The sequence below is a fragment of the Sapajus apella genome, unplaced genomic scaffold (assembly GCF_009761245.1).
Source record: "Sapajus apella isolate SASKATOON/1434 unplaced genomic scaffold, GSC_monkey_1.0 scaffold98, whole genome shotgun sequence".
Lineage (NCBI taxonomy): Eukaryota > Metazoa > Chordata > Mammalia > Primates > Cebidae > Sapajus > Sapajus apella.
This window is the reverse complement of record NW_022437038.1, coordinates 7,148,358-7,161,122: the sequence shown is the minus strand read 5'-3', so window position 1 is coordinate 7,161,122 and position 12,765 is coordinate 7,148,358. Positions and strand designations below refer to the sequence as shown.

Sequence of the window (12,765 nt, the reverse complement as noted above, 5' to 3'; positions counted from 1 at the left end):
GTGCAATGGCGCGATCTCGGTTCACCGCAACCTCCGCCTCCCGGGTTCAGGCAATTCTCCTGCCTCAGCCTCCCAAGCAGCTGGGACTACAGGCACGTGCCACCATGCCCAGCTAATTTTTTGTATTTTTAGTAGAGACGGGGCTTCACCATGTTGACCAGGATGGTCTCGATCTCTTGACCTCGTGATCCACCCGCCTCGGCCTCCCAAAGTGCTGGGATTACAGGCTTGAGCCACCACGCCCGGCCTTAATTTTTGTATTTTTAATAGAGACGGGGTTTCACCATGTTGACCAGGCTCGTTTTGAACTCCTGACCTCAGGTGATCTGCCCGCCTCAGCCTCCCAAAGTGCCGGGATTACAGGTGTGAGCCGCCGCACCCAGCCTTATATATTATTATAATTTGTGAAAAAGGATTAACTTGGGAGAAAGTATTCACTTCACCAAAGGGGTGTGTGTGTGTGTGTGTACATATATCTATATATGATATAAAGGGATCCATCTTAGAGTTCTTTTAAATAGCTTTTGGGAGCATTCAAAGTAAGTGGTGGTTGTGAGGATTATATGAAATGATAGACCTAATGCACTCAGCGTAGCACTGGGCATATAGAATGCACACCATAAAGGGTAGTAATGAATAAATCAAATAAGATTTTATGTTCTATTCATATCACCCTTTCAGGAATACAACTAGCCCATGAAGTTAGATATACTTGCATAGAGTCTAACGATAAGAACTGGACTTCAGCTGGGTGCGGTGGCTAATGTCTGTAATCCCAGCACTTTGGGAGGCTGAGGTGGGCGGATCACCTGAGGTCGGGAGTTTGAAACCAGCCTGACCAACATGGAGAAACCCCGTCTCTACTAAAAATACAAAATTAGCCAGGAGTGGTGGTGCGTGCCTTTAATCCCAGCTACTCAGGAGGTTGAGGCAGGAGAATCACTTGAACCCGGAAGGCAGAGGTTGCCGTGAGCTGAGATCGTGCCATTGCTCTCCAGCCTGGGCAACAAGAGTGAAACTCCATCTTAAAAAAAAAAAAAAAAAAAGAAAGAAAGAAAAAAAGAACTGGACTCCGTGCCAGGTGCAATGGCTCACACCTGTAATCCCAGCACTTTGGGAGGCTGAGGTGGGTGGATCACTTGAGGTCAGGAGTTCAAGACCAGCCTGGCCAACATGGTGAAACCCCATCTCCACTAAAGAATATTAAAATTAGCCAGGTGTGGTGGCACACACCTGTAGTCCCAGCTACTTGGGAGGCTGAGGCAGGAGAATGGCTTGAACCTGGGAGGCAGAGGTTGTAGTGAGCCAAGATCACACCACTGCACTCCAGCCTGGGCGACAGAGCGAGATCAACACCTCGTCATTGCCCCTCCCCCCACCCCAGCCTGTAATAACCAACACTCTATTCTCTGCTTCTATGATTTTGATTATTTTAGATTCCATATATAAGTGAGAGCGAGACTCTGCCTCAAAACAAAACAAAAATACAAAAAAAAAAAAAAAAAAAAAAAAAACTTGGACTCCTAAGTTTTCCCCAGAGTAGTCAGAGCTGTTGTTGCTGGGTCCAGAGTCTTAAAAAACTGCCTGCTCTCCCACGAACTGGTTAATTTCTACTAATCCATTAAGGTAGATGAAATACTGAAAATCAAGCCCTTGTTTATTTCAAATCATCACAGAACATTTCTGCAAGTGGTTTCTGGGTCCATTTCAGATTTTGGTTTGCATTCTTCTCTGCAGAAGCTATATAGTTTGCTTAGGTAGCCACCACCGTGTTGTTGAATTGTAGTCCTTTACCTGAGAGTCTAAGAATATCATTAAGAAGATGAAATCATGTTTCATAATAGCTCTTATTTCATTTGTTCATCAAATTACCTCATGTAATTTGGATTGACTTTGGAAAATCTACACATATTGGAGAGGACATAAGGTGATGTTTAGAAATAATTATGTCAAATAAGGTATTGTCTAACTATACACCCTTCATTCTAGTGTGGATTATGGGCAAGATCTTGTGTAATTTAGCCGGTACTACCAGAAGTGGTCAGGAGAGGGAGCAAGAGGAGTTTTTAGTGACTTGGTTTTCTTTTTGCTTTCATGAACTCAAAATTAAGACATGAGTAAAAGCCAGGATGAAGTTCCTGATGAAGTTGAGAACCAGTTTATATTGCGTCTGCCTCTGGTAAGAACTTTTATCTCAGAACAAATATCTCCAGTGCATAATTATAGTTCTACTTGGATTCTGTAATATTTCTATTTCAGGTAGGCTATAAAAACTCAGAACATTTGTTTCCCAGAAATCATGTTCTGTTAAGCAGTCCTATCTTAGCATGTACTTTTTTAGCAGCATTTTTTTCCTCCTGTACATACCACCTATCATGTAGGTTGATTTCCTGGCAAAACAGCTGTGACAATGATGAACCCAGTCACTTATCACCAATACTAACAGACTGTTCCCTGGACAGCCAAGATAAGACTCCTCTGAAATCCTTTCTGTCACCTCAATAGGGGCAGTGAGAAGGGCCACTATTGAGTCTCCTCTCAACACTATTGTGTCTCCTCTAAATTCACCAACATGCAAGACTTTCAAAGCTCATCTCAACAAGTATTTGGCTCTCTCCCCCCACACCGATACCTGTATTCTAGCATTACTTAGTCTAGGCAACTATATTAAGGATGAGGTTCAGAAACCTATTTCCCTAATTAGGGTGAATTAATATACCAAGAAAACTGCAACTAGGTAAGCCTTTCTTGAGCAACTACAACAGAAGGGCAGCAGTGAGAGGCAGGATTGTAGAGCTAGGAGAAAGCATTAACTATAGCTACTAAGAGACAATTATGAGATTAGAGTCAGCTTCATCCTAACTTGACTTATACAGTGCACAGTACCTCATGGTACATGGCCTTGCTAGTAACATTGGGGAGGTATAACGTTTTATTTAAGGGAGGACTTTCTTTAACATATCTTTTCTGTTAGCTGCCAAGTTGACGTTTAGTTCTTCTGATTTTTCAATTTACCTCCCTTTTAGGAACACGCTTGTACAGTCAGGAAGCTAATACATTCTCAAAGTGTCGATATTAAGGACAAACTAAAAATTGACTTATCGCGTAAGTAGTTAATATCCATTCACTATACATTGAAAAATAATTTATTAAGGGATTGCTGTGTGCCAGGCACTATACTTGGTACTGAGGATGTGAAAAATGATAGAATATGGTCTCTGACTTAATGGACTCATGCTTTGGAGAGGCTTAAGTCCTCTTATTTTAAGAGGAAAGGAAGTAGGAATATTGCATCTTGAGTTGAGTGATTTTCATAGTGTGTTTAAGGAAACTTGGGGGTCAACTGTGGGGTTTTCATACTGCTGGTAGTCTCCTATATATAAACTTTATGATTTCTGAACATCCAAGGGAATGACAAATGAATATGCTGTTTTTTTTTTTTTTTTTTTTTGAGATGGAGTCTTGCTCTGTAGCCGGTCTGGAATGGAGTAGCACAATCTTGGCTTACCACAGCCTCCACCTCCTGGGTTCAGGCGATTCTCCTGCCTCAGCCTTCCAAGTACCTGGGACTATAGGTGCATGCCACCATGCCCAGCTCATTTTTTGTGTTCTTAGTAGAGATGGGGTTTCACCATGTTAGCCAGGATGGTCTTGATCTCCTGACCTTGTGATCCGCCCACCTTGGCCTCCCAAAGTGCTGGGATTACAGGCGTGAGCCACCACACCCAGCCTATATATTTCTTTCTTTTAAATAATATTTGCTATATTTGCAAATCGTACATGCAATTAGGGGGTTAATATCCAAAATATATAAGGAACTCAAATAACTCAACAGCAAGAAAACAACCTGATTTTAAAATGAGCAAAGGCTCTGAACAGATACTTCTCAAAAGAAGACATACAAGTGGCCAAAAGGTTCATGAAAAAATGCTCAGCATCACTAATCATTAGGGAAACGCAAATTGAAGCAACAGCAAGATCACCTCACACCTGTTAGAATGGCTTTTATTAAAAAGGAGAACAATAACAACTGTTAGTAAGGATAAGGAGAAAAGGGAGCCTTTGTACCCTATTGGTGGTAATGTAAATTAATACAGCCATTTATTTATTTATTTTTGAGATGGAGTCTTGCTGTGTCATCCAGACTGGAGTGCAGTGGCATAATCTCATCTCACTGCAACCTCTGCCTCTTGGGTTCAAGTGATTCTCCTGCCTCAGCCTCCTGAGTAGCTAGGGCTAGAGGTGTGCACCACCATGTCCAGCTATTTTTTTTTTTTTTTTGCATTATTAGTAGAGACGAGGTTTCACCACATTGACCAGGCTGGTCTCGAACTCCTGACCTCAAGTGATCCACCTGTCTCAGCCTCCCAAAGTGTTGGGATTACAGGTATGAGCCACTGTGCTCGGCCTACAGCCATTATTTTTTTGAAATGGTATGGAGGCTACTCAGAAAACTAAAAACAGAACAACCATATGATCCAGCATCCCCACTTCTGTGAATATATTCACAGAAGGAATTGAAATCAACATGTTGAAGGCATATCTCTCTATACTACCGTATTCATTGTAGCAGTATTCACAATAGGCAAGATATGGAATCAACCTAAGTGTCCATCAATGGATGAATAGATAAAGAAAATGTGGTATGTATACACAATGCAATACTACTCAGCCTTTAAAAAAACAAACAACATTCTGTCATTTGGGACACCATGGATGAATCTAGAGGACATTTGCACGAAGATCATGCATAAATAAATAAATATAAATGAATAAATGTTTGCACACAAGCTTGTCTGCCTAAAACACAGACAACTAAAAATAAATAAATAAATTTTGCTAGTTAAAAAAAATACAGAGACGTATATAAATAAGAAAACAAAAAGTGGCACATAATCTCACCACTTAGTTAACACTTACTGACTTTTTAAAAAAAGATAATATAAGTTCATAGTTAGAAAATTCAAATAAAAGAGGCCAAATGTGGTGGCTCACGCCTGTAATCCCAGCACTTTGTGGGGCTGAGGTGGGCGGATCACTTGAGGTCAGGAGTTCCAGACCATCCTGACCAACATGGTGAAACCTCTTCTCTACTAAAAATACAGAAATTAGCACATGCCTGTAATCCCAGCTACTCGGGAGGCTGAGGCATGAGAAGCACTTGAACCCCCAGGGGCGGAGGCTGCAGTGAGCAGAGATCATGCCACTGCAATCCAGCCTGAGTGACAGAGCAAGACTCCTCCTTCTCAAAAAAAAAAAAAAAAAAAATCAAATGAAACAAAAGTTCAAAGGAGAAAAAAAAACTCTTCTTCCTTAGGGTGCCCCAACCTCAATACCACAGATAACTAACATTAACTGTTTCTTCCTATTTCCTTATTGACAAAACTTTTATGCGTAATAAGCATTGAAACAATCTCTCTATAATAATTTTCAGGGTTAATTCACACAAAAAAAGGATCATGATAAACATAGTTTTGTAATCTTTCTTTTTTCACGTTATATTAGAAGATTATAACAATCCTCTTGTGTCAAAAGACATTCATGTTTGGGACATTTGAGCAGCAAGATTCAGAATTTAGTTTATGGCTGTTGTATAGAATTTTATCTTTATGAAGCTAATTAGCGATTTAACTTGAGACTTACTAGCACCATTCTAAGGTCAGTCAACCCTTCCCTCACATAGCCCTTTGAAAACACAGATGTACAATGACACGATTGAATGCTTCTAAAAAAAGGAATTGGTTTTAATGAATGGAATTTGCTTTCCAAGATGAGAATGAAACATTTATTGTTTCACCCATATTTAGTTCACATTCATTAACAAGAAACTTAGCTACTTTTGCACAAGCAACGTCAACTAAGAAAAAAGAGCTCCATATACTTTCCCTTTTTTTCTTTAAGAAGCTACTAAAATTGTGTACACAATTATAGCATTATGAGAGATAATAGGTTTCTTGGAAAGACTAATCTGTCCCACACTAGTCTTCATTATTCAAACCTTAGGAAGTTTAAAAGTTCACTGAGAAGACGTCAACTTTAATTTTCACTTCTCTTCAGCTGATAGGCGCCATGCAGTTGTTGAAGTAGAAGATGTCCAACTAGCTGGTAAGCTGGTTGACTTGCCTTGTGTTACTGAAAGCCTGAAAACTCATGATAAAAAAGCCTTTTATAAAACAGCAGACATTTCTCAGGTATGGACTAGTTTTCTTTACTAGCCTCACATCCTTCAAGGAATTCTTTTCTCTCCCTATTTTTCTTTCAGTACTCCTTTCCACTTGGTGAGTGGTTGCTTGGCATTTCTAATTCCCAGATTGATTGCACAGGAATGAAATGTCATGTTCTGGTTTGGTGTTTGATCCTTAGCTTTCCGTACTTTATTTTAACCTAATAGCCTATACAGAGTCCCATTTGCCATTTATAGTGACTTTTCATTAATTGAAACATGAGCAGCTAGAATCTTCTTCTGTACTTGGTATTAAAACAGTATGTTGTTAACTCTGGAGGTTTAAATTGGTTCTTATTCATCATCACTGCTGTTGATTTCTTATTTCCTCTCTAAATCAAAATGCTAAGATAGGCCAGGCACTATGTCTTACGCCTATAATCTTAACACTTTGGGAGGCTGAGGTGGGAGGATCACCTGAGCCCAGGAGTTTGAGACCAACCTGGGCAACATAGTGAGACCTCATCTCTACAAAAACAAAATTAGCCACGTGTAGTGGCACACACCTATAGTCCCAGCTATCCTAGAGATTGAGGTGGGAGGATCACTTGAGCCCAGGAGGCTGAGGCTGCAGTGAGCCATGATTGCACCACTGCACTCCAGCCTAGGTGACAAAGCAAGACCTTGTCTTTAAAAAAAACCCTCAGAGTTCATACACGTAGTGCTGCTGGTGGTTGGTGGAGGGGAGGAGAGGGAGAGAGAGAGAGAGACCGCAAAAATGAGAGAATATGTACATTACATAATACTTGGTTTTCTGGAAATGGCAAGTATCAGTCTCTTCTGTGCATTTTTAGTGGTAAGAATGATTATGATTTATTGCTAACCCAAGATTTGTGTCCATAGTCAACTTCTTTGTCTTTGTTAAATGTAGATGCTTGTGTGCACTGCTGATGGTGCTCTCCACCCTTCTCCAGAAGAACCAGCTGCCTCTACTGATCCTAATGTAATCAGGAAAAATGAAAGGGAGAGAAAGAAAAAAGGTGTCTGGAAGCATGGCAGTAAGTCACAGCCCCTTGCTCATTCCTGCTAACATTTATTTGCTGAATCCTAATTCCTTGTGAAACAGGGACCTCTTACCACACTTAGGTGCTTGGTTCATTAGGCCCTCAGACACTCTTAAGAAGAGTCATGTCAGCTGGGTGCTGGTGGCTCATGCCAGCCCTTTGGGAGGCTGAGGCGGATCACCTGAGATCAGGAGTTCAAGCCCAGCATGTCTACTAAACCTTGTCTCTACTAAAAATTAAAAAAAATTAGCTGGGTGTGGTGGTGCATTCCTGTAATCCCAGGGGAGGCTGAGGCAGGAGAATCACTTGAACCCGGGAGGTGAAGGTTGCAGTGAGCTGAGATTGCAACACTGTACTCCAGCCTGGGTGAGAGAGTAAGACTCTGTCTCAGGAAAAAAAAAAAAAAAAAAAAAAGGAATCATGTCATGATCCAGTGGTTTATAGCATGAGCTTTATCAAATTCAGCTATGTGACTACCATCGGTCATATAATGTTTCACTGTTTCGTATTTATTTTAGTTACTCCACCACTTAAGAATGTGAGAAAGAAAAGGTTCCGGAAAACAAAAACAAAGGTTAGTTACATGTCATTTTTGTGTCTGCCAGGGTGATTAGAAGAGGATCATGGGCCAGAAGGAAAAGGAAAAAGTCCATTGGGAATTTATTTGTTCATTCATTTATATGTTCAATAAACATTTATTGAATGTGAACTAAATGCCAGGCACTGTACACCAGCAGTTGGGAATATAGCAGTAAATACAAAGACCTGATCCTTGAGGTTATAGGCTAGTCATTAGGGGTCTGGAAGAATCATACATTTGAAACTTCTGTTAATGCTTTCAGTTTTCCATTACAAGATCTAGTTTTAAAATGAACCTATCTAGAACCTGAAAATTGGGAATTGCAGTTGTATTCCTAATCTTATTTCAGGCTTCTATAACCTTGGGAAAACTACAGAAGTATGGTGGCTTGGCTTCTTCTTTTGTTTAAAATTATACATTTTATTTTTAAATAATTGTAAATTCATATACAATTATAAGAAATAAAAGAGAGATATCAGATTAGTGATTACCAAGTGTCAGAGACTGGGGTGCGAGGTGGAAGGGAAGTGGGCATGGTTATACAAAGGCAAAATGAGGGATCCTTGTGGTGATGAAACTGTTTTGTATCATTTTCCCTATTTTGCAAAACTATAGTACAATATCACAAACAGGTAATTGACATGATTAGAATTCAGCAATCTTATTCCAGTTTCTCCAGTTTTACTTGTACTCACATATGTGTGTGTGTGTGTTTAGTTCTATGCAGTTTTATCCCATGTGTAAGTTCACGTATCTGCCTACACAGTCAAAATACAAAACAGTTTCATCACCACAAGGATCCCTCATTTTGCCTTTATATGACCATGCCCACTTCCCTTCTACCTTACACCCCAGTCTCTGATACTTGGTAATCACTAATCTGATCTCTATCTCTGTAATTTTGCCATTTCAAAGATTTAATATTAATGGAATCATGTGGTATATAACATCAGAAACTAGCTTATTTTTTCATTCAGCATAATTCACTTAAAATCCATGTAAGTTTTTGTAGCATCAATAATTTATTTCTTATTGCTGAGTAGTATTCCATGGTACGAATGTACCACATGACATAACTGTTCTCCTACTAAAGGACATCTGTTGTTTCCAGGTTTTGACTATTATAAATAAAACTGTGAACAGGTTTTTGTGTGAATATAAGTCTTCATTTCTTTGGAATAAATGTCCAAGAGTATAACTGCTGGGTTGTATGGTAGTCGCATGTTTAGTTTTATAAGAAACTACCTCACTGTTTTCCAGAGTGACTGTACCATTTTATATTCCTGCCATTAATGTATGAATGATCCAGTTTCTCCACCTCCTTACCAGCATTAGGTGTCACTATTTTTTATTTTAGCCATTCTGATAGATGTATAGTGATCTTATTGTGGTATTAATTTACATTTCCCTGATGGCTAATGAGGTTGTTCATGTGCCATCTATTTCACTTCAGTGAAATGTCTGCTCATGCCTTTTGCCTATTATCTTTCTCTTTCTTTCTTTCTCTCTCTCTCTCTCTCTCTTTCTTTCTTGTTCTTTCTTTCTCTTTCTTTCCCTCCCTCCCTCCCTCCCTCCCTCCTTCCTTCCTTCCTTCCTTCCTTCCTTCCATTTGAGATGGATTCTTGCTCTGTCACCAGGCTGGAGTGCAGTGGCACAATCTCGGCTCACTGCAACCTCTGCCTCCCGGGTTCAAGCGATTATCCTGCCTCAGCCTCCTGAGTAGCTGAGACTACAAGAGCACACCACCACGCCCAGCTAGTTTTTGTATTTTAGTTGTATTTTGTATTTTCAACATGTATTTTCACCATGTTGGCCAGGATAGTCTCGATCTCCTGACCTCATGATCCGCCTGCCTTGGCCTCCCAAAGTATTGGGATTTCTGCGCCCAGCCTTAGCCTATTTTCTAAATTGATTTTTTATTATTGAGTTTTGAGAGTTCTTTTCATGTTCTAAATACTACTAGTGTTTTATCACGTATGTAGTTTGCAAATATATTCTCCCAGTCTGTAGCTTGTTTTTCCATCCTCTTCATAGGGTCTTTCAAAGAGCCAAAGTTTTTAGTTTTGTTGAGGTCCAATATATTGATTTTTTGAAAATGATTTTGCTTTTTATAGTAAATCTAAGAACTCTTCTCCTAGTCCAGATCCTGAAGATTTTCTCCTGCTTTTTTTTAAACATCTTTTTAAGCCAGATACCCATTTTTGAGTTAATTTCTGTAAACGCTATGAGGTTTACTTCAAGTTTCTTTTCTTTTGCTTTTCTTGCTAAAGGGTGTCTAAGAGCTCTAGCATCATTTGTTGAGAAGGCTATCCTTCCTCTGTTTTATTGCTTTTGCACCTTTGCCAAACATCAATTAGGCTTGTATTTGTGGGTCTGTTTCTGGGTTCTATTCCACTGATCCATGTATCAATCCCTCTACCGATATCACAGTTTCGCTATATAATTGGTCCTAAAATCAGAAGACTGATTGCTCTGACTTTTTTTTTTTTTTGGTCAATATTGTTTAGCCATTCTAGAGGCCATATATTTATTTTTTTCATTTTTTAAAATTTTTTTGAGAAGGAGTTTTGTTCTGTTGCCCAGGCTGGAGTGCAATGGTGCAATCTCAGCTCACTGCAGCCTCTGCCTTCTGGTTTCAAGCAATTCTCCTGCCTCAGCCTTCTGAGTAGCTGGGATTATAGGCATGCACCACCCTGCCCGGCTGATTTTTGTATTTTTAGTAGAGACGGGGTTTCACCATGTTGGCCAGGCTGGTCTTGAACTCCTGACCTCAGGTGATCCACCCACCCTCGCCTCCCAAAGTGCTGATTACAGGTGTGAGCCACCGCGCCCCAACAAGAGCCCATACCTTTTAATATAAATTTTAGAATAAGCTTGTCTATAGCTACATAAAACCTTGCTAGAATTTTGACAGGAATTACGTTAAACTTTAAGATCAATTTAGGGAGAATTGACATTTTTACTATGTTGAGTCTTCCTATCCATGAACACAGCTGCCTTGGCTTTTATACTCTGTAAGTCAACATTTATTGAATCCCTACTAAATGTAAAACTAAGTTAAGAATAGTTGTAGAGCTCTTTAAGCTTTACTGAAGTATAGCAATCATAATATAACTTGTTTATTGTGTTTTACTTCATAGGTTCCTGATGTCAAAGAAATGGAAGAAATCTGCTCTACTGAGGTAGAGCAATCACAATATAACTTCATTTTTACCCTTAGTGTGTTTTATTTAATAGCTCATTAGTTTTAAATGAATCAAATAAATCACAAAAGCTATTTTTGAGCCTTCCTTCTTACCTCTAACCCTCATCCCAAACACATACACTGGGTTTGATTCACTGAAAAATGAATTCATTGTTTGATGTTTGATAACTCCTATAGGAAAAGATACAATTTGGCCAGTGACCCCGTATATTCTAGTCTGCTCTTTTTTCTCTCATATTTATTTCAAAAGCCATTTCTTGGAAGCCAGAGTTCACTTTTAACAGTAGTTGTTTGCAATTGCTTATTCCCATTCCCCCTCAAAGTCCTAATTTATATTTGTGGCATGACAAATTGGTTGCTGTGGAGATAATTATGTAAAACTGGATTCAAGGGAGAACATGCAGCTAAGATACAGTTTTTGTAGGAATATCTCTAATAAAAAGATGTGAGGAAGTGAAATCTGGCAATTTGGATCTTTAAACCAAATTATTTCTAAATAACTAATAAGAAATTATAGTTCGTTGCCAATATAAATCAGGTCAAATTACCAATAACTGAGACCTAAGAGTTGCACCTTTGAGAAAGGTCTTTACTTAGAGCTGCAGATTGAAAAGATTAAATGTCTCAAATAATTTGTTTAATTAGGAAAAATTACTGTACAAAATTCTAGACCCTGGGTAAAGATTCCTTCATAAATAGCACTACTTAAAGTAGAAATTTGGTTGGATCAGAATTTAAGGAGACCTAACATTTGAATTCATTGGTACATAGAAGGGCACTCCTGCAAAACACAGGGTGTTAAATGACAGTACTGGTATTCCCCTCTAGTCCCCAACTTCGCTTCAGAACATTGAATCTCCAGAAGTGGAAAAGGAAGTAAAGAGACTGCTGCATTCAGATGCTGAAGCCATAAGTACCCGTATCCTTTATAAAAATATTTTATGCATAGTCTGTTCTGCCCCATTTGTACATGCTGACGAAGCCTCACCTCTGGTGTTTGTGTACCAGTCTTGATGTATAAAAGTTAAGATTTTTTGAAATGTTCTGTTCTAGCTAGGAACAGTAAAGTCATGTAATAGAAAATTATTTATTGTGTAATTCAATATAAGACACTTCTCAAACTAGGAATTCCGATACAAACTATCTAAATTAAATAGCACTGTTAGCCAAAGAGCCTCTTCTCTTTCAGCTGTGCCTTTTCCTTCTATGTTTTCCTTGACTGCCCCCTACTCAGGTTGGGAAGTTATTGCTGAAGATGGAACCAAGGAAATAGAAAGTCAAGGCTCCATCCCAGGATTTGTGATATCCTCGGGAATGAACAGCTACAAGCAGAGTCACATCTCATCAGGTACTTTAGTAAAGGCAAAGCAGGAGCGTCAGATATGGGAGGTGTTGACTGGGTGTCAGATCATTTTCCATAAATTCATAGGCCAATCAAAAAAAAAATGCCTTCGTCCTTCTTCCCTCTTTTTTTTTTTGAGATGGAGTCTCGCTCTGTTGCTCAGGCTAGAGTTCAGTGGCATGATCTACAACCTCTGCCTCCTGGGTTCAAGTGATTCTCCTGCCTCAGCCTCCCAAATAGCTGGGATTACAGGCATACGCCACCACGCCCAGCTAATTTTTGTATTTTTAGTAGAGTCGGGGTTTCACCATGTTGGCTAGGCTGGTTTCAAACTCCTGACTTCAGGTGATCCACCTGCCTTGGCCTCCCAAAGTGCTGGAATTACAAGCATGAGCCACTGTGCCCAGCCTC

At 39.4% G+C, this 12,765-nt stretch overlaps 1 protein-coding gene and 1 long non-coding RNA gene across 2 annotated transcripts in view; one reads left to right on the top strand and one right to left on the bottom strand.

Moving 5' to 3' along the window:
- Nucleotides 1–228, bottom strand: part of LOC116536143 — a 23,433-nt gene extending 23,205 nt beyond the window's left edge. Inside the window, exon 1 of the long non-coding RNA XR_004262497.1 lies at nucleotides 194–228. This is a non-coding gene — a long non-coding RNA (uncharacterized LOC116536143). The remainder of the gene's footprint in view (nucleotides 1–193) is intronic.
- Nucleotides 1–12,765, top strand: part of TAF7L (TATA-box binding protein associated factor 7 like) — a 27,076-nt gene that overhangs the window by 4,917 nt on the left and 9,394 nt on the right. The window contains exons 2-9 of the mRNA XM_032257798.1: nucleotides 2,112–2,179; nucleotides 3,027–3,105; nucleotides 6,058–6,191; nucleotides 7,095–7,221; nucleotides 7,746–7,801; nucleotides 10,948–10,989; nucleotides 11,859–11,931; nucleotides 12,247–12,360. Of these exons, the coding sequence (XP_032113689.1) occupies nucleotides 2,112–2,179; nucleotides 3,027–3,105; nucleotides 6,058–6,191; nucleotides 7,095–7,221; nucleotides 7,746–7,801; nucleotides 10,948–10,989; nucleotides 11,859–11,931; nucleotides 12,247–12,360 (693 nt within the window). The remainder of the gene's footprint in view (nucleotides 1–2,111; nucleotides 2,180–3,026; nucleotides 3,106–6,057; nucleotides 6,192–7,094; nucleotides 7,222–7,745; nucleotides 7,802–10,947; nucleotides 10,990–11,858; nucleotides 11,932–12,246; nucleotides 12,361–12,765) is intronic.